This window comes from Schistocerca americana, chromosome 1 (assembly GCF_021461395.2).
Source record: "Schistocerca americana isolate TAMUIC-IGC-003095 chromosome 1, iqSchAmer2.1, whole genome shotgun sequence".
Classification (NCBI taxonomy): Eukaryota; Metazoa; Arthropoda; class Insecta; order Orthoptera; family Acrididae; genus Schistocerca; species Schistocerca americana.
In genome coordinates, this window is record NC_060119.1 from 601,828,034 (window position 1) to 601,851,123 (window position 23,090).

The 23,090-nt window shown below is 42.4% G+C and overlaps 1 protein-coding gene across 1 annotated transcript in view; it reads right to left on the reverse strand.

The window, feature by feature from the left end:
* The window catches only part of LOC124580703, a 30,932-nt gene extending 18,582 nt beyond the window's left edge, over positions 1-12,350 (reverse strand). Inside the window, exon 1 of the mRNA XM_047131282.1 lies at positions 12,256-12,350. Within this exon, the coding sequence (XP_046987238.1) occupies positions 12,256-12,350 (95 nt within the window). The remainder of the gene's footprint in view (positions 1-12,255) is intronic.
* Between the last annotated feature and the right edge of the window lie 10,740 nt (positions 12,351-23,090).

The window sequence follows — 23,090 nt, forward strand, 5'->3', positions numbered from 1 at the left end:
CAGCAATAAAAATTCAAGGCTAAGTCAACAGGATTTTAAGCAGGAAATCTGCTGCAAACACTAATAGTCTTCAGCAGCTGTAAAATCTTCTTTACTAAAATAAAATTTTCGTAAGAAAATCGATCCAGTATCAGTATCAGTATCACAGAAAACATCCCCCTTAGTGAAATACTACAAGGATGATGGAAATGCCGTTCGGTCTCACTTCAGACCAATAGTTTTGTTAGAATATTCTAGTTTCAACTTTTCTCGGAATTGTTTATGTAACTGAACAGAGTGACTGACAGCACATTTTCGTCGGTCCATGTATGACTAAGGATACAACAGGGAGCACCCTTCATCATGCAATGGCTTCCTCAGTATTTATATGCAGAAATAGATAAGAGATAGAAGGGAATCATTGGGACCGGAACATCATTAATGATAATTTCAGAATTTAAAGAATTTACCAGTGGCAGAAAATAACAAACACAGAAAACAAACTAACATTAAAAGCGCATGTTGTTTCACAAATATATTGTTTATACTCTCACGAGAAATTTACTAACGACACACCATCCGCTGCTGGCGCGCCGCCACGTTGCGTAACCCTGTAGTGGGCAATGGCGGGGTCAAAGGTCAAGCGATAAGAACTTTAACATGGAACATGCTGTTGCCTCCTTGAGCCCCCGGTTCGTGATGTACCCTTGTCCGGTTCTCAGCTACGCTACAGATCACTTTATTTATGGAAATACAAAGTACAGTCTCCAACAAATTTTACATATTCACATACTCCTTTACCTTTTAATCAAAATAAATACAGACTCATTTACAGATATTTTTCTCTTGCTACGAGTATACAATGACAATGCAGAAGGTGACATATACACAGATTTACCAAAGTCTTTACTAGCAAGTTCTCCAATGTGATAGGTACGGTAGGCAATAATGTCTCTGTCTACAAAACTTTCAAGGCCAGGCACGTTAGGAACTCCAGTACCACCTCGTACAATAGCTACTGTAAGCCAACCATTACCATGTGTAAAAGAATCGTTAATGTCAATGCTAAAATTAAGTCTGCATCCACAGAACAGACATGGTCCATCGACAAGTGCAGTGGCAGCAGTATTCTTCAAAGTATTCTTCTTCTTGTCCGCAGCAGATGTTGTGAATTCGATGTTCTCAATTGTTTTGTAAATTGTCTGCTTAGAACGATAAGCTGGCTGCTCTGGCCGAGCGGATCTAGGCGCTTAATTCCGGAACTGCGCTGGTGCTACGGTCGCAGGTTCGAAACCTGCCTCGGGCATGGATGTGTGTGATGTCCTTAAGTTAGTTAGGTTTAATTAGTTCTAAGTCTAGGGGACTGATGACCTCAGATGTTAAGTCCCATAGTGCTTAGAACCATTTTTTTTTTTTTTTTTTTTTTTTTTTTTGCCAATAGACTCGACGTGAGGACAGCATTCACGGGCATATCTAGCTGAATATTAGTTGACTTTGTCGTAGCACCAAAAAACAACACTCTGCAGGAAACAGCGAGCATCAAACGTGAGTGGAAGTTGAAGGTAGTTTTCAGGACAGTTCAAGGTGACCTGACGCTGTCAGTATCACGCTAGTCCGATTTCCCACCCCCCTTCAAGGTCACAATTTATGTTCACGCTACCCATCCCCCTAAAGGTCACCTTAGCCCCTCTCCCTCCAAGTTTCCCATACCCATTCGTCTCCCATACTCGCATCCTCTCTCCCATCTACTATGGAGCGTTCCTGTACTTGTTTCAAGAGCACTGAAGCTACATAATAAATTGTAGAAGATCGAAGTAATTCAGTTATAATGGCGGAATCGGTGGTTAATATGAACTTGTAGTACATGATTTATGAGCTATTATGTTGGGGCGCCTACCGGAGTGACCGAGCGGTTCTAGGCGCTACAGTCTGGAACCACGCGACCGCTACGGTTGCAGGTTCGAATCCTGCCTCGGGCATGGATGTGTGTGATGTCCTTAGGTTACTTAGGTTTATGTAGTTCTACGTTCCAGGCGACTGATGACCTCAGAAGTTAAGTTCCATAGTGCTCAGAGCCATTTCAACCGTTTTCCTTTATGCTGGGGCAGAGGCATCGACACTACCTGAGAAGGGCATCAGTGACGGAGCAGGCATCATCCACTAGCGAAGTACACGGACTGAGAGATCTCTATCGACTGTGCCCGTGTTTGGAGTGAGCAGAGCCGCCAGGTGGCCAGCTAGGTGGAGCACAGGAGATCCGCACTGGCTACTGCTGCCAGGTAGGTGGAGGGGACCAAAGCTGTAGTGGCCTTGTGAGGTAAGTAGAAGAGACCACGCCTGTGGTACCACCATTTTTGGGACAATTTTGTTGGATGATGTGCGACTGTGTCATAATTGTGAGTGAAGCACACCTGCCCGAGCTGAAAAGAAGAGCCACACCTCGAACACGCTGGAAGGAAGAGCTCCACCGCTATTTTTTTTTTACACTCAATTAGCTGAGCTGGAAAAAAGACCCACTCCCACATTTTGCCACTTTCTGCCACCTAAGATGAGAAGAAGAACGGCATATTGCAGGGTGGCCACGTTTGTAGCATGTGTCAGTGTAGGGACATAAAAAATGAGCCACGTGTGATCCTGAGGTGCCTAGTTGTGCCGGATTGTTACACATTAATCAGACGTCCATTCTGTATAGAAGTTAAACACATTCCTCTAGGTAAATCCTTACTCTCTACCGGAATACCATGGGTTCTTTCAACTGAGATTGATAGTAAAATGAACAGAGCGTATAAGAGAATTATGTTATCTTTGTAATGGAGACTCTGAGTATTACTTCTTCCTGTTTCCCTGATACGTTCTACAGGAAAGCTGGGTTCGTTCCAAGTAATGAGGTATGGCTGTCAACTTCTTCAGTTTACAGAGATTACGAATGGTAAACATATTATGCAGTTACATATTATAACTGTATTTATTGTTATTCAACTCTTTTAATTTCATTTCTGTGATGATGTTAGGTGGATCTATAATGTGTGCCAAATAGTTCAAATCACTCTGAGCACTATGTGACTGAACATCTGAGGTCATCAGCCCCATAGAACTTAGAACTACTGAAGCCTAACTAACCTAAGGACATCAAACACATCCAAGCCCGAGGCAGGATTCGAACCTGCGTCCGTAGCAGTCGCGCGGTTCCGGACTGAAGCGCCTAGAAACGCTCGGCTACCGCGGACGCCAACGTGTGCCAATTTCTTCGTTTTTAACTTCAGTAGTTCAAAGTTATGATGGTCATTGTATGTATGGGGGTCCTGCCCACATGTTACGTATAGGGTGCTTAGGGAATGTTGCGTTCTCGGAATGCTATACAACAGTTCAAGCAAATAATATTAGTAGTTTTATTTCAATACAGCAGATTGACCATTATTAACTTTGAAATAACAATGGTGTCGCAAGCGATGGGCGACACGCAACATAAATCCGAGTCCTCTGCTATATATCATGTTCATGCACGTTTGACACACAGTTTGTGGATCACTAATAAATGTTTTTTTTTTTTTTGTCATCAGTCTACTGACTGGTTTGATGCGGCCCGCCACGAATTCCTTTCCTTTGCTAACCTCTTCATCTCAGAGTAGCACTTGCAACCTACGTCCTCAATTATTTGCTTGACGTATTCCAATCTCTGTCTTCCTCTACAGTTTTTGCCCTCTACAGCTCCCTCTAGTACCGTGGAAGTCATTCCCTCATGTCTTAGCAGATGTCCTATCATCCTGTCCCCTCTCCTTATCAGTGTTTTGCACATATTCCTTTCCTGTCCGATTCTGCGTAGAACCTCCTCATTCCTTACCTTATCAGTCCAACTAATTTTCAACATTCGTCTATAGCACCACATCTCAAATGCTTCGATTCTCTTCTGTTCCGGTTTTCCCACAGTCCATGTTTCACTACCATACTATGCCGTACTCCAGACGTACATCCTCAGAAATTTCTTCGTCAAATTAAGGCCGGTATTTGATATTAGTAGACTTCTCTTGGCCAGAAATGCCTTTTTTGTCATAGCGAGTCTGCTTTTGATGTCCTCCTTGCTCCGCCCGTCATTGGTTATTTTACTGCCTAGGTAGCAGAACTCCTTAACTTAATTGACTTCGTGACCATCAATCCTGATGTTAAGTTCCTCGCTGTTCTCATTTCTACTACTTCTCATTACCTTCGTCTTTCTCCGATTTACTCTCAAACCATACTGTGTACTCATTAGACTGTTCATTCCGTTCAGCAGATCATTTAACTCTTTCACTCAGGATAGCAATGTCATCAGCGAATCGTATCATTGATATCCTTTCACCTTGTATTTTAATTCCACTCCTGAACCTTTCTTTTATTTCCATCATTGCTTCCTCGATGTACAGATTGAAGAGTAGGGGCGAAAGGCTACAGCCTTGTCTTACACCCTTCTTAATACGAGCACTTCGTTCATGATCGTCCACTCTTATTATTCCCTCTTGGTTGTTGTACATATTCTATATGACCGTCTCTCCCTATAGCTTATCCCTACTTTTTTCAGAATTTCGAACAGCTTGCACCATTTTATATTGTCGAACGCTTTTTCCAGGTCGACAAATCCTATGAAAGTGTCTTGATTTTTCTTTAGCCTTGCTTCCATTATTAGCCGTAACGTCAGAATTGCCTCTCTCGTCCCTTTACTTTTCATAAAGCCAAACTGATCGTCACCTAGCGCATTCTCAATTTTCTTTTCCATTCTTCTGTATATTATTCTTGTAAGCAGCTTCGATGCATGAGCTGTTAAGCTGATTGTGCGATAATTCTCGCACTTGTCAGCTCTTGCCGTCTTCGGAATTGTGTGGATGATGCTTTTCCGAAAGTCATATTGTATATAGCCAGTCTCATATATTCCACACACCAATGTGAATAGTCGTTTTGTTACCACTTCCCCCAATGATTTTAGAAATTCTGATGGAATGTTATCTATCCCTTCTGCCATATTTGACCGTAAGTCCTCCAAAGCTTTTTTAAATTCCGATTCTAATACTGGATCCCCTATCTCTTCTAAATCGACTCCTGTTTCTTCTTCTATCACACCAGACAAATTTTCACCCTCATAGAGGCTTTCAATGTATTCTTTCCACCTATCTGCTCTCTCCTCTGCATTTAACAGTGGAATTCCTGTTGCACTCTTAATGTTACCACCGTTGCTTTTAATGTCACCAAAGGTTGTTTTGACTTTCCTGTATGCTGAGTCTGTCCTTCCGACAATCATATCTTTTTCGATGTCTTCACATTTTTCCTGCAGCCATTTCGTCTTAGCTTCCCTGCACTTCCTATTTATTTCATTCCTCAGCGACTTGTATTCCTGTATTCCTGATTTTCCCGGAACATGTTTGTACTTCCTCCTTTCATCAATCAACTGAAGTATTTCTTCTGTTACCCGAGGTTTCTTCGAAGCTACCTTCTTTGTACCTATGTTTTCCTTCCCAACTTCTGTGATGGCCCTTTTTAGAGATGTCCATTCCTCTTCAACTGTACTGCCTACTGCGCTATTCCTTAATGCTGTATCTATAGCGTTAGAGAACTTCAAACGTATCTCGTCATTCTTTAGTACTTCCGTATCCCACTTCTTTGCGTATTGATTCTTCCTGACTAATGTCTTGAACTTCAGCCTACTCTTCATCACTACAATATTGTGATCTGAGTCTATATCTGCTCCTTGGTACGCCGTACAATCCAGTATCTGATTTCGGAATCTCTGTCTGACCATGATGTAATCTAATTGAAATCTTCCCGTATCTCCCGGCCTTTTCCAAGTATACCCGCTCCTCTTGTGATTCTTGAACAGGGTATTCGCTATTACTAGCTGAAACTTGTTACAGAACTCAATTAGTGTTTCTCCTCTTTCATTCCTTGTCCCAAGCCCATATTCTCCTGTAACCTTTTCTTCTTCTTCGAGTCGCCCATGTCTATTAGATTTTCGTCCCCCTTTACATACTGCATTACCCTTTGAATATCCTCATACAGTTTCTCTATCTGTTCATCTTCAGCTTGCGACGTCGGCATGTATACCCGAACTATCGTTGTCGGTGTTGGTCTGCTGTCGATTCTGATTAGAACAACCCGGTCACTGAACTGTTCACAGTAACACACCCTACCTTCCTATTCATAACGAATCCTACACCTGTTATACCATTTTCTGCTGCTGTTGATATTACCCGATACTCATCTGACCAGAAATCCTTGTCTTCCTTCCACTTAACTTCACTGACCCCTACTATATCTAGATTGAGCCTTTGCATTTCCCTTTTCAGATTTTCTAGTTTTCCTACCACGTTCAAGTTTCTGACATTCCACGCCCCGACTCGTAGAACGTTATCCTTTCGTTGATTATCCAATCTTTTTCTCATGGTAACCTCCCCCTTGGCAGTCCCCTCCCGGAGATCCGAATGGGGGACCATTCCGGAATCTTTTGCCAATAGAGAGATCATCATGACACTTCTTGAAATACAGGCCACATGTCCTGTGGATACACGTTACGTGTCTTTAATGCGGTGGTTTCCATTGCCTTCTGCGTCCTCATGTCGTTGATCATTGCTGATTCTTCCGCTTTTATGGGCAATTTCCCACCCCTAGGACAAGAGAGTGCCCTGAACCTCTATCCGCTCCTCCGCCCTCTTTGACAAGGCCGTTGGGAGAATGAGGCTGACTCCTTACGCCGGAAGTCTTCGGCCACCAATGCTGATTATTTATCCAAATTTGGCAGTGGCGGGGATCGAACCCGGGACCGAAGACGTTTTGATTATGAATCAAAGACGCTATCCCTAGACCACGGGTCATATATAAATGTTCTAGTAGCCCTATCTATTAGGCCGTGCTGCTACTCTGCGAATACTGTCTACTAACGTTCGGCCGAGTCTGGCAGGAGCGGCCCTTACAATCACTTCGGCCAGTTGCTGCTTCTTCTTGTCAGCGGGCTATTGGCCGACGTCGTCTCACCTCCTTCTCTGGTCTTGCGTTCTTCTTCTTTGTTCCGGCGCTTGTAGTTACGCCAGAACAGTATGCAACAGAAAGATATTCTAAGTTTAATGAACAAATGTGCAACTGACCGAGGAATGCTACACACGTCGAGATAATCGAGCGAAGTGGCGCATTGGTTGTCATACTGGACTCGTATTCGGGAGGACGACAGTTCAAACTCTGATTTAGGTTTTCCATGATTTCCCTAAATCGTTTCAGGCAAATGAGGTATGGTTGCTTTGAAAGGGCACGGCCGACTTCCTTCTCCATCCTTCCCTAACCCAATGGGCGCGATGACTTCTCTGTTTGGTCCCCTCTCAAAATCAACAATCAACGGCAAAATATGAAAAGAATGTATAAAAACTGAGGCAGGTGACAAAACAACGTAGTCAGATGTATGCTAATATTTACAGAAAGGGTTAGCATTCAACATTGGGGCCAGTCGACCAAAAAACAATGCAGAGATCAGCAAATACAGGGTGATTCAAAAAGAATACCACAACTTTAGGAATTTAAAACTCTGCAACGACAAAAGGCAGAGCTAAGCACTATCTGTCGGCGAATTAAGGGAGCTATAAAGTTTCATTTAGTTGTACATTTGTTCGCCATTTCAGCCAATAAAGTTTTTGGTCCCTTTTTCTTCGAAGGTGCTACTGTAACTGGACTACAGTATCTGGAGATGTTAGAGAATTGGCTGTTCCCTCAGCTCCAACAAGAAGCACAACAATTCATATTTCAGCAGGATGGAGCGCCACCACATTGCCACTTATCTGTCCGTAACTACCTGAACGTCAACTACCCGAGGCGATGGATCGGCCGCCAGGAAGCCCGTGACAGAGCACTTCATCACTGGCCTCCAAGAAGCCCTGATCTTACCCCCTGCGATTTTTTCTTATGGGGATATGTTAAGGATATGGTGTTTCGGCCACCTCTCCAGCCACCATTGAAGATTTGAAACGAGAAATAACAACAGCTATCCAAACTGTTACGCCTGATATGCTACAGAGAGTGTGGAACGAGTTGGAGTATCGGGTTGATATTGCTCGTGTGTCTGGAGGGGGCCATTTTGAACATCTCTGAATCTGTTTTTGAGTGAAAAAAAAACCTTTTTAAATACTCTTTGTAATGATGTATAACAGAAGGTTATATTATGTTTCTTTCATTAAATACACATTTTTAAAGTTTTGGTATTCTTTTTGAATCACCCTGTATTATAGTAGTTATCATAGATTATTGAAGATTGTACGTATGATAAGAAGGAATGAAGAAATAGAATGACACCAAAATAGTGGCGCCTCCAAGTCAAACTACAAGATCCGGAGTCATATTCTAGTGTCATAATGCAAAACCGGTCACCTTACCCTAGGGCTTTTTTTCACTTCAGGAGACTGAGATTGTGAAGACGGGGGGTCAGTACTACATGTTTCTAAGGCCTGGTCGTAAGGGAAAAGAGGAAGGTGTGTGCGTTCAGCTGAAGAGTGACGGAGCCAAAGCCTTGTAACAGAAGTATGAGTGCCTTAGGGCTAGCAGCGTGTTTCCCTGTAGAAGACCGCCGGCGGAGTTCCTCCGGAAAGAATAGCCAACGAAGCCTTGTGGTTACATCGCATTGACGGTGCAGGCCTCGTATCACCAAAACTCGGATGCGACGAGACAGACTGCAAAATTTTACCTCCATGCTACTGTTTTACTGTGGACACACTTATATATAGTATAGAAAGAAGCCTTCCTTGCTAATAACGAGGACTGACTGACGCTAAAAAGAAAATTTTGTATAGTAACAATACATGAAGGCATGACCATTAATAGGAGAAGGAAATCTGTATTCAAAGCAGCTTAAAACAATCAAGTGACAGTACCAGCTTCCGTAAAGTGTACCCGACCTAGTGTAAACATCAGTACTGGCGGCAGAAAGACAAGAAGCATCGGCACAGACAATAACGCACTACCTGTTGCTGGACTCGATGACTCTACACAATAATCGAGGCCTAGTGGTGGAACACCGATACAGACAGAAGCTCAAAAAAGAGCTAAGGACTATAGAAACTAGCCGGCCGGAGTGGCCGAGCGGTTAAAGGCGCTACAGTCTGGAACCGCACGACCGCTACGGTCGCAGGTTCGAATCCTGCCTCGGGCATGGATGTGTGTGATGTCGTTAGGTTTAAGTAGTTCTAAGTTCTAGGGGACTTATGACCACAGCAGTTGAGTCCCATAGTGCTCAGAGCCATTTTTTATAGAAACTACTGCAAAAGTATAAAAAAGATTTCGATGTTGTTACGAATGTTTCGCTTCGGTACTGACGATGAAAACAAATAAAAATGATTCATCGCCCTAATATCAAGCGATCCTGAGCGAGCACTTACCTGCATACCTTTACTTTACAAGATAGCGTTCATAAATATACTGTATATTTACATTTTAATTGTAAATATTCTCGAAAGGTCAAGCAGATCCGAAAGCAATGATTCTGAGGGTGAGCGATGGTTATAAACTTACACACAGTGTGACAACAGATTCAAGATGGTATTTTTTATAATTTCGGGTTACACAGAAGTTGAGCTCATGTGCTTTCTGTTACGAATGGGCTGTTTGATTTAAAAACACATTCATTTGTCATTACAAATTGTCATCGGGTTGCATACTATAGCTTGAAAAGCTGAGGAAATCTTAGTTTCTGAGTCTCCACCTTTAAACATTATCCCACGTCCGGCTTCAGCACAAGCAGAAATATTTTGATGTATAATGTGTGGGCTACACTACAAAAAGTTGTAGACACATTTTTAATGTGTGGCAAAGGGTAGGTTATGTTACGGCGTGTACTGAAGTTCTGGAGTGTGAGAACAACGTCTGCTTACAGGCATCTGTGTAATTCATTGCTGTCTTCTCACTCCACAAAGAAACCACATAACGGAACTAAGCACAATTTGTTAAATTGTCCTTGTTAATGGCGGCTGAGCTCCGTGGCTGTGGATTAAGTTGCATGAATAAATATTGAAACCATGTACTTACTTATGCCATGAGTCGTTTCGAATTTTAATCCAGGTAAAGATGTGGGTGTAGACGCAGGAATGATAATTTGGCAAGGATGACACGTTACATTCTCCTGAATGTGGCCTACGACACAGCAAATGCTTTGGTGTCCAGGAAAGTGTAGGATAGTAGAATCACTACAAGAGATAGTTTTACCTGGGAACACATTTTAGAATTTGACTTCTAGCCAGCCCAATGTAAGAAGTTTAATATATTTTCTTATTCCATTCTGAGAAGATAGAATTCGCTTTTTGTGGGCTGCATTCTATATCTGAAATTAAAAAATTTATTCCAGAAAACTAAGATTTTTCCAAATTTGGAAATCTTGTCAGTGCCGTATTTAATAGGCTACTTGTTACATTGTTATTACACTACACATCAGTTATAAGAAAGTGACACGAAGTAGAAATGTTATAAAAACACTACTGCAGTCTAACACAAATTTAAATTTGCCAGGATGGTAAAATTCCGAAGACATTAATGAATTTAATTTGATACGCAAATATCGTATGTCCCATGGCATAAGACTTGTTCCGTTTTATACTACAATATGGCGCATGACCGACGAAGTGTAGCTTACCCGTCCACACAAGATGTAATTCGTAGTTTTAAAATAATAGAGAATATTCCACTGTAAATAAAGAATTGACAATTTCTTCCACATACTTTATATATATTATACAGCACTCGAAGTGTTGAAGTGCTGGGAAGCCAAGGTAAAATGGTTGCTGGAGTCGATGTCGCAGGCATACGACATCCAGTATTAGAGCCAGAATCAGAAGAACGTTGGAAGACTTGAAATCAAATAAAGCAGAAGGGGCTGACAACATTCCGCCGGATTTTCTAAAATCATCAGGGGAAGTGAACATCAAGCGATGACTCGAATTGGTATGTATAATATAACAGACTGGCGATATGAGATCCGACTTTCGGGGAATAATTTTCCACACAAATTCGATATAGCTAGGTCAGATAAGTGTGAGAACTATCGAAAACTCAGGTTATCCACAATGCATCCAAGCTGCTGACAATAATACGCACAAAAGTGGAAAAAATTATTTTGACTTTAGGAACGATGAAGCCACATTGAAGTAATTCTAAAGGTGCGGTCGATAACGGAAGAACGGCTGAAGAAAAATGAAGACACACATAGAATTCGTCGTCCTGGACAAACCATTCGATGATTGTAGAATGGTGTAAGATGTTCGAAATTTCGTGAAAAACAGGAGTAACCTGTAGGGAAAGACGGGTAGTACACAATATGTACAAGAACCGTAATTTAACTGATTTCTTTCAGTACTAATGTGGATGACGTTACGCTTTTCCCTCGTCAGAGAGAATTGACAGTTTTCGCACATACAGATGTCACGACTATTTTAAATTTGTTTTGATCATCCGATTACTTGACTAGGCGTTAACTGACACGCATCATCTGCAAACAGTTTAAGATGGCTGTTTGGTTTCTCTAGTCAGTCATTACAGAGATACTACCTCCCGCAATACCCGTCAGTTATTGCTTACTGCGAACTTTCTGAGAGGAAATCAGGAATCCTGTCGCATAAAAGAAACGATATGCCATTGTCAAGCATTTTGATTAGAAGCTGCTTGCGAGAAACGATGTTAAAAGCCTCCTGGAAATTTTGAAGTATCTCTTTGAGATACTCTTCATATGGCACTAGGGAAGAATAAGGAAATAGTCGTGTTTCACAAGAACGGTATCTCCTGATTCCGTGCTACGTATCAATAGCTCGATTTTTTCGAGGTAATTGGAACACAACATATTTTCCAAAATCCTACTATAAATATACGTCAGTCATTTGCGTCCGTAATTAAGGGTAGTGTTCCTATTTCGTTTTTTGAGTATTGGTGTGACCTGTACAGCTTTACAGTCTTTAGGTATGGATCGCTTTAGGTGTTTGATCGTTAAGTGTGGAGCTCTTGTATCAGCATCTTCGCCGGATATTGGTTGAATGATTTTTCTGTCATTTCACGAGAACAAGTGGCTGGAGTTGTCAAAGAGTCACACTCTATTGTGGGCCGCCTGCAATGCAGCCAGCAGTGCGGGCGAATCGTCAGAAAAATAATTGAACAAGTGTCTTAAAAGACGCTGATATGAAAGTAAACAGACACGCGCTACTGGAGAGTTTGTACGGGCAATCAAAATGGAGCATGGAAGTCAGTTCATGGAATCCGTAAATGTAGTGATTGTGTGGAGCCGTAACCTATATGTACCTGGTGGTGTAGTTGAACTTCTGGCCGGCGTGCGCGCTGCTGAAAGCGGCGAGCAGAGCCAGCGAGGCGCTGAGCACCGCAGACACGGCTGCCATGGCTGCGACAGTGCGATGCGCCCCCAGCGGCCGCGGCTAAATACCGCCGCCCGCACCCGGATGAGCGGCCTGCACGTTGTGCCCTGACGTCACGGCTTTCGGAGATAACACAACGCGCCGCGCGCTCTGTTGCTTGCACTTACACGGCCGAGCCTAGTGTTCCCCGCGCTACTCGTCACCGCCTTGTTTACCTTCAGGCTTTTCATACCGCAGCCCAAAAGACTGAATAACGTAGAAGCATCGGGAATGAGAGGCGCAGTTAATGACAAGTTCAGATTATACCAAGCAGATAGGATACAAACAGTAAAGATAACATGCACTGATCAGCCAGATCATTATGGCTACCTACCTAACAGCCGATATGTCCATTTTTGGCACGGATAACAGCGGCAACGCGTTGTGGCATGGAAGAATGAGACCTTGATAGGTCGCCGGAGAGAGCTGGCACTACATCTGCACACACAGATAATTCCCGTAAATTCCAGGAAGAGAGCGATGAGCTCTGACGCCATGTTCAATCACATACCGGATGTGTTCGATCGAGATCAGATCTGGTGAGCTGGGGGGCCAACACATCAAATGGAACGCGTCAACGTGTTCCTAGAATCGCTCCGTCACACTCCTGGCCCAATCGCACGGCGCATTAGGTTGCTGAAAAACGCCACTACCGTCGGGAAAGATGATCATCACGAAGGGGTGTACGTGGCCTGCAACCAGTTTACAATACTCCCCGGCCGTCATTGTGCCATGTACCAACTCCGCTGGACCAACTGACGCCCACGTGAACGCTTCCTAGAGCATAATGGAGCCGCCGACAGCTTGTCTCCCTCTCTCAGTTCAGATGTCAAGGAGCTGTTCCCCTGGAAGACGACGGCATGATGAAGAAGGTATCTGGATTCGGAAGACCATGCAACGCTCTGCCAATGCGCCAGCGTCCAGTGCCAATGGCCACTTGCCCATTTCAGTCGTAGTTGTCAATGTCGTGGTGTGAACATTGGCACATGCTTGAGTCGTTGGCTGCGGAGGCCCATCGTTAGGCGTCTTCTGTGGACGATGTATTGAGACCCAGTTGTACTCTCCCCAGTGTAACGTCTGATGTTAGTTCCCTTCGCTACCTGTCCTGTTTTAGCATTCTGTCCAGCCTAAGACGTCCGACATCTTTAATGAGCTATGGCCGCCCAACCCCGCGACGTCTGGAAGCGGTTTCATCTTGGTTTCGCCACGTGTTGAACACACTTACCAACACTCTTCGGACACCCGCCAACTCATCGTTTACGAAATTCTCGTGACGAGCCTCTAAGACATCGCAGTCTGCCTTCGGTCAAACTCAGATGGATCGCGCGCCTATCCCGTTCTACAAACGGACAGCATGCTCACTACTATAAGCACCGTGCGTGTGTTTGACTAACAGCCATTCCTCTTCAGGTGACGCTACTTTCACCTGGAAGGGTTTGTATAGATAGTTCTGGCTGATTAGTGTATACTACATGTTCTAGGAATAAACATCGATTCTCATTTGAAATGGTGTGAGCACTCAAGGTCACTATATTATACCCTTTGAATACTGTCATGAGTTCAAATGGTTCAAATGGCTCTGCCGGCCGAAGTGGTCGTGCGGTTCTAGGCGCTGCAGTCTGGAACTGCGAGACCGCTACGCTCACAGGTTAGAAATCCTGCCTCGGGCATGGATGTGTGTAATGTCCTTAGGTTAGTTAGGTTTAACTAGTTCTAAGTTCTAGGGGACTAATGACCTCAGAAGTTGAGTCCCATAGTGCTCAGAGCCATTTGAGCCATTTTTTCAATCTGAGGTGATCAGTCCCCGAGACTTACAACTACTTAAATCTAACCTAAGGACATCACACACATCGGTGCCCAAGGCAGGACTCGAATCTGCGACCATAACAGCAGCGTGGTTCCGTACTGAAGCGCCTAGAACCGCTCGGCCACAACAGCCGGCTACTGTCATCAGTGTGTGACAGGCAGTGTCTTTTAGTTACATACTACTGAAAAGTACATTCAGTTCTTAGCAATGGTACTTTTTTTTCTGGGTAACAAATGAACTCAATATGAACACAGATTTCAAACTATAGAAAATGGCCATAACAGTAGTATTCAGGAGTAGCAGTGTATGTAATGACAGAACAAGATCTAGGCTAAATCTACCAAAGAATAAAACTGCATAACAAACTATCCAAGAAAATCAAAGAGATTATTAAAACAATATTATTTAAAAAAGACAGTCAAAAAGCACCCGTTGAGCAGCACATTCTATACAGTGCGCAATACTTAGATAACGCAGAGTAGGAGTTTACCACATACAGCACACCCCATTATAACAACATCTGCCACCAGTTTTAAGCCACTACAGGGAATGGTCGGACTGGGCTGAGCTGTGAGTGGTCTATTACCCTTCGAATTTATAATCAATTGATTCTCAAAATAAATTTTACAAGTACTCAGTAAACTGAACATATTAAATCTGCACCATGCAACGTAATGTCCTTAACTGTTCAAACTGAGGGGAGTGACAATCACTTTTCACAAGTTACAAAAGAAGATCGAAATTCCCAGTTCAGAAGAAAAAACAAGTATACACCCTTGGTATGCCAAAACAGTCTTAAAATAAAATAAAAATTCCTTGAATATCTTTACAAATTCTTGAATGATGAAAATTGCTGAATGGCAGTCAGCAAAGATACACTTAGTGAAATCTCTTGAACTGCGCATAGCAATAGACACAGCAAAGTTTAACAATAACAGTAATTATTACTCTTACATGCAACTTATTTCAAAAATTATTCAGCAGATTCTAGTAACAAATTTTGCAAATTAAACATTACAGTTGCACAATACAATGTAATATCTTTAAAAGTTCAGACTGAGGAGAGTAAAAATAAAATTTCACAATTTAAAAACAATATCAAAATTCACAGTAAAGAAGTAAAACGAAGTAATACACCCCTGGTATCCGAAAACAATTTTGAATACCGAAACAACATTTCCTTGAACAAAGTCACAGATTCATGAGTGATGAAACTTGTTGAATGACAGCAAAAGTACAGTTAGTGAAATCTTTTGAAAGGCGCATAGCAATAGACAGCACCAGGATTAATTACTGTTCAGTAATTACTCTTACTTAGTTCAAAAATATTGCACAGTGCCACTAAGTCAAATTCAACCAATGGACCATCTGACCAGATGATGCAGATACCTAAACACTCCCAGGTAAACAACTCTAGAAATTTTAAAACTCTTCAGGTAACTTAAAATTTATTTTCGGGGCACATTCATTGGAACACATTAAAGAAAGAAACGATCTTGTGACATAGCTATATGAGAAGGAATACACTCAAGACACTTGGCCTATGTGTGCAGATACTAAGATAAAAAGTACGAGACATGTGTAGTGCACCTAATACTACTCCAAAAATTCACCAATAATTTTGCATATAGGCAACGTGACTTCATATTCAATCTGTAGAACTTACAGTGTTTAGAGATCTGCCTAGTATCGGCAAGAAATTTTGCACCTAGAGACCACTGTGCTCTCTGCAGTCGAATGCACTACTGATTATGTTGGGAAGAGGGCTAACCACCACCAGTCACAGACAGTTAGAACAACGCTACCTAATCGCTCAGTCACACAGGTGAAGGCACTGTCTCCAATGTTATCTTGCAGGAACAGGCCTGAGAAAGAGCTATAAAGCAAAGTGTGCCCAACATAACGTATTACAACTATTCACCCATCCCACTCTCTTTCATGCCAGCCCATTCAACGATGGCTGTCCAGATGTACATACAGCCTACTTCTCTGGCAGTCTCCCCAGGTTTCTCCTTCATGTTTCTCATTCTGGTGACTCCTGCGCTCCTGCTAGCTGGTCTCACCTGGCTCCATGTGGTGGCACCTTTGTTGTAGCACATCACCAACAACCCCTTAAGATGTCGTCTGGTGGTGGGCGCAGAGCCGCCAGTGCAGTTTTTGAATAGCTGTGGCCCAGTGATGTCTTATGATGACACGTTTATCTGACTTCAAAATCGTATGGCGTAACAAACCAAGTTCACGACTGGTTGAGGATTTCTTGGTATTGAGGAAACATTATATGGAGAGCCTTCAACAGCTGTAGAAGTAAATCCAGGCATGCCATAGGTGTGTCCCCTTGGTGTACACTAATGAACTGGCAGGCGATGTAGTATCTTCAGAGATTTTGCAGATGGTGCAATTATCTATAACAACGAATAACATGAGAGGAACAGCTCCTCAGGTATCATCCCATTTTCTGATAATATCTCAAAGTGTTGCAAAGACTTCTAACTTTTTTTAAAATGTTCGTAAGTGTATGATTGTGGACTCTACAAAAGAAAGAACGCAGATTATATGACTAGAATGTCGGTAACTTACAACTGCAATCAGTCGACTCACACCAGTAAAAATTTATGGAGATACGAAATGGAATTCTAGTATAGTGGTTTGATTCATTCGTAGTCAGTCAGTCAATAAAGAACATCGCTTGCAAAACAGTCCTGTTACCCATCTTAAACTGTTGCTGAGGTGCGTGGAAACCATTCCACACTGGGCAACAGGAATTATTTAATTTATTCAGGGAAAGGCTGCTAAAATAGTCATAGGTCTGTTTGAATCTTGGAAGAATGTCATGGAAATGCTGAAGAAAGTGGAATGGAAAACCCTTAGATACATAGGCCAACTACTCCATGAAGGCAAGCTTACATAATTACAAGAACCAGTATTAAGAGAAGAACGTAGTAAAGTATTGAAGCCACTTCAGCACGTCTCTTTGAGGATCATAATGTTAACGTGAGCTTAATTACAGTACACCAAGGTATTTAAGCGGTCATTTCCCCTTTTACTGTACATGAATGAATGTCTAGAGTATATTTTTATGGCGTTAAAAAAAACAACCAATCACTTCCCAGTATTTTAATGGAGATTAAAACAGCCAATCTCTATGTTCTCTGTACCTCCGACTTGTCAATGAGCATAGCTCAATCTTTGTTCCACACTTGGTGGAATATAGATATTTGGATATGTGGTACTCCTTCGACCACAAATCCTTGTCCTCTTTCCACTGCAGTTTCGAAGGAATCGCTAAGTTCCATACTAACAATATCAACACCAGCATAAAATATAATAACTGGAGTAGGACTTAGTATGAATAGATGGTCAGGCCCTGCCGACCTCGCAAGTCGAGAATGAAGAGAAAGAGAAAGTATACGAGAACACTGAATGGGTAAAATCAGTATGCAACGGGAGTTGAAATTCTAAAAGTCATGGGGAATCGGAATGTGGTTGTTGGGGAAGGAGCAGAAGGAAGCGTTACGGGAGTACATGGGCTTGGTACGAGGAATGAGAGAGGGTCCGCAAACAACTTTAACTGTTAGCTGCAAATATTCTGTTCAAGAGTCGCAATAGGAGTAGGTATACTTGGAAAGGTTGGGAGATACATAAGATTACATCACGGTCAAGCACAGATACTGAAATCAGATACCGGATTACAAGGCATGCACAGGAGCAGATAAGCATTCAGATCAAAATGGTTGAAATGGCTCTAAGCACTATGGGACTTAACATCTGAGGTCATCAGTCCCCTAGACTTAGAACTACTTAAACCTAACTAACCTAAGGACATCACACACATCCATACCCGAGGTAGCATTCAAACCTGCGACCGTAGCAGCAGCGCGGCTCCGGACTGAATCGCCTAGAACCGCTCGGTCACAAAGGGCGGCGGACTCATAGCACATATAAATAGCGATGGAGAGTAGATTGAAGATTAAGAAACTAGTTAGGAAGAATCAATGAACAAAGTTGAGGGGTACAGAAGTACTAAGGTATGTAGATATACGATTGAAGATCTCTGAGGTCATTGATACCGTGGTAAGGAACAGCTCAGTAGGGAGTTCAGTTGAAAAGGAATAGACATATAAAGAGTAATCACGGAAGTTGGAAACAACCACATATGTACAAGGAACGGAACTTAGAAGAAACATTTGGTAATAGAAGAAATAGTTCAATTGATCGACGAAAGAATACAAGTCATTAAGAATGCATTAAATAGGAAGTGCAAAGAAGCTGAGATGAAATGGCTGCAAGAGAAACGTGAAGAAATCGAAGAAGAAATCACTGTCGGAAGGACTGATCCACCATATAGAAAAGTCAAAAGAATCATCGGCGAAATTAAAAACAAGGGTGGTAACATTAAAAGTGGAGTGTTAAATGAGAGGAGAGAGCGGTATGTGGAAAAAAGTATTGTGATGGCCTGTATGTAGCGGAAGACTTGTTTGATGACTTCATAGAAGAAAGAACAGAAGTCGATGCAGAATAGATAGAAAAGATCTTTGTAAGACCTAACATCAAATAATGCAGAAGGGCTTGATCACATTCCATCAGAATGTCTAAAATCATTGGGGAACTGACAACAAGACAACTGTTTACTTTGGTTATTCAATGTATACTTTTGGCGAAGCACCATCTGACTTTCGGAAAAAATCATCCACACAATTCCGTAGATTGCAAGAGATGACAAGTGAGAGAATTATAGCACAATTAGCTTAACACCTCATGTATCCAAATTTCACACAAGAATAATATAAATAAGAATGCAAAAGAAAACTGAAAATTAGATAACGATCAGTTTGGCTTAGTGTAAGGTAGAGGCACCATAGAGACAATTCTCACGTAGTGGAAACAAGACTAATGGAAAATCAAGACACTTTCTTTTTTTTTTCTGGTCATCAGTCTACTGACTGGTTTGATGCGGCCCGCCGTGAATACCTTTCCTGTGGTAACCTCTTCATCTCAGAGTAGCACGTGCAACCTACGTCCTCAATTATTTGCTTGACGTATTCCAATCTCTGTCTTCCTCTACAGTTTTCGCCCTCTACAGCTCCCTCTAGTACCATGAAAGTCATTCCCTCATGTCTTAGCAGATGTCCTATCATCCTGTCCCTTGTCCTTATCAGTATTTTCCACATATTCCTTTCCTCTCCGATTCTGCGTAGAACCTCCTCATTCCTTACCTTATCAGTCCACCTAATTTTCAACATTCGTCTATAGCACCACATCTCAAATCCTTCCATTCTCTTCTGTTCCAGTTTTCCCGCTGTCCATGTTTCACTACCATTCAATGGTGTACACCAGACGTACATCCTCAGAAATTTCTTCCTCAAATTAAGGCCGGTATTTGATATTAGTAGACTTCTCTTGGACAGAAATGCCTTTTTGGCCATAGCGAATCTGCTTTTGATGTCCTCCATGCTCCGTCCGTCATTGGTTATTTTACTGCCTAGGTAGCAGAATTCCTTAACTTCATTGACTTCGTGACCATCAATCCTGATGTTAAGTTTCTCGCTGTTCTCATTTCTACTACTTCTCATTACCTTCGTCTTTCTCCGATTTACTCTCAAACCATACTGTGTACTCATTAGACTGTTCATTCCGTTCAGCAGATCATTTAATTCTTTCACTCAGGATAGCAATGTCATCAGCGAATCGTATAATTGATATCCTTTGACCTTGTATTTTAATTCCACTCCTGAACTTTTCTTTTATTTCCATCATTGCTTCCTCGATGTACAGATTGAAGAGTAGGGGCGAAAGGCTACAGCCTTTTCTTACACCCTTCTTAATACGAGCACTTCGTTCTTGATCGTCCACTCTTATTATTCACTCTTGGTTGTTGTACATATTGTATATGACCCGTCTCTGCTTATAGCTTACCCCTACTTATTTCAGAATCTCGAACAGCTTGCACCATTTTATATTGTCGAACGCTTTTTCCAGGTCGACAAATCCTATGAAAGTGTCTTGATATTTCTTTAGCCTTGCTTCCATTATTAGCCGTAACGTCAGAATTGCCTCTCTCGTCCCTTTACTTTCCCTAAAGCCAAACTGATCGTCACCTAGCGCATTCTCAGTTTTCTTTTCCATTCTTCTGTATATTATTCTTGTAAGCAGCTTCGATGCATGAGCTGTTAAGCTGATTGTGCGATAATTCTCGCACTTGTTAGCTCTTGCCGTCTTCGGAATTGTGTAGATGATGCTTTTCCGAAAGTCATATGGTATATCGCCAGACTCATACAGAGGGTTTGAAAAATGACCGGTATATTTGAAACGGCAATAAAAACTAAACGAGCAGCGGTAGAAATACACCGTTTGTTGCAATATGCTTGGGACAACAGTACATTTCCAGGCGGACAAACTTTCGAAATTACAGTAGTTACAATTTTCAACAACAGATGGGGCTGCAAGTGATGTGAAAGATATAGAAGACAACGCAGTCTGCGGGTGCGCCATTCTGTACGTCGTCTTTCTGATGTAAGCGTCTGCTGTTCACAACGCGTAAGTGTGCTGTAGACAACATGGTTTATTCCTTAGAACAGAGGATATTTCTGGTGTTGGAATTCCACCGCCTAGAACACAGTGTTGTTGCAACAAGACGGAGTTTTCAACGGAGGTTTAATGTAACCAAAGGACCGAAAAGCGATACAATAAAGGATCTGTTTGTAAAATTTCAACGGACTGGGAACGTGACGGATGAACGTGCTGGAAAAGTAGGGCGACCACATACGGCAACCACAGAGGGCAACGCACAGCTAGTGCAGCAGGTGATCCAACAGCGGTCTCGGGTTTCCGTTCGCCGTGTTGCAGCTGCGGTCCAAATGGCGCCAACGTCCACGTATCGTCTCATGCGCCAGAGTTTACACCTCTATCCATACAAAATTCAAACGCGGCAACCCCTCAGCACCGCTACCATTGCTGCACGAGAGACATTCACTAACGATATAGTGCACAGGATTGACGATGGCGATATGCATGTGGGCAGCATTTGGTTTACTGACGAAGCTTATTTTTACCTGGACGGCTTCGTTAATAAACAGAACTGGCGCATATGGGGAACCGAAAAGCCCCATGTTGCAGTCCCATCGTCCCTGCATCCTCAAAAAGTACTGGTATGGGCCGCCATTTCTTCCAAAGGAATCATTGGCCCATTTTTCAGATCCGAAACGAATACTGCATCACGCTATCTGGACATTCTTCGTGAATTTGTGGCGGTACAAACTGCCTTAGACGACACTGCAAACACCTCGTGGTCTATGCAAGATGGTGCCCGGCCACATCGCACGGCCGACGTCTTTAATTTCCTGAATGAATATTTCGATGATCGTGTGATTGCTTTGGGCTATCCGAAACATACAGGAGGCGGCGTGGATTGGCCTCCCTATTCGCCAGACATGAACCCCTGTGACTTCTTTCTGTGGGGACACTTGAAAGACCAGGTGTACCGCCAGAATCCAGAAACAATTGAACAGCTGAAGAAGTACATCTCATCTGCATGTGAAGCCATTCCGCCAGACACGTTGTCAAAGGTTTCGGGTAATTTCATTCAGAGACTACGCCATATTATTGCTAAGCATGGTGGATATGTGGAAAATATCGTACTATAGAGTTTCCCAGACCGCAGCGCCATCTGTTGTTGAAAATTGTAACTACTGTAATTTCGAAAGTTTGTCTGCCTGAAAATGTACTGTTGTCCCAAGCATATTGCAACAAACGGTGTATTTCTATCGTTGCTCGTTTAGTTTTTATTGCCGTTTCAAATACAGCGGTCATTTTTGAAACACCCTGTATATTCTACACACCAACGTGAATAGTCGTTTTGTTGCCACTTCCCCCAATGATTTTAGAAATTCTGATGGAATGTTATCTATCCCTTCTGCCTTATTTGACCGTAACTCCTCCGAAGCTCTTTTAAATTCCGATTCTAATACTGCATCTCCTATCTCTTCTAAATCGACTCCTGTTTCTTCTTCTATCACATCAGACAAATCTTCAGCCTCATACATAGAGGCTTTCAGTGTATTCTTTCCACCTATCTACTCTCTCCTCTGCATTTAGCAGTGGAATTCCCGTTGCACTCTTAATGTTACCACCGTTGCTTTTAATGTCACCAAAGGTTGTTTTGACTTTCCTGTATGCTGAGTCTGTCCTTCCGACAATCATATCTTTTTCGATGTCTTCACATTTTTCCTGCAGCCATTTCGTCTTAGTTTCCCTGCACTTCCTATTTATTTCATTCCTCAGCGACTTGTATTTCTGCATTCCTGATTTTCCCGGAACATGTTTGTACTTCCTCCTTTCATCTATCAACTGAGGTATTTCTCCTGTTACCCATGGTTTCTTCGCAGCTACCTTCTTTGTATCTATGTTTTCCTTCCTAACTTCTGTGATGGCCCTTTTTAGAGATGTCCATTCCTCTTCAACTGTACTGCCTACTGCGCTATTCCTTATTGCTGTATCTGTAACGTTAGAGAACTTCACATGTATCTCGTCATTCTTTAGTACTTCCGTATCCCACTTCTTTGCGTATTGTTCTTCCTGACTAATGTCTTGAACTTCAGCCTACTCTTCATCACTACTATATTGTGATCTGAGTCTATATCTGCTCTTGGGTACGCCTTACAATCCAGTATCTGATTTCCGAATCTCTGTCTGACCATGAGGTAATCTAATTGAAATCTTCCCGTATCTCCCGGCCTTTTCCAAGTATACCTGCTCCTCCTGTGATTCCTGAACAGGGTATTCGCTATTACTAGCTGAAACTTGTTACAGAACTCAATTAGTCTTTCTCCTCTTTCATTCCTTGTCCCAAGCCCATATTCTCCTGTAACCTTTTCTTCTACTCCTTCCCCTACAACTGCATTCCAGTCGCCCATGACTATTAG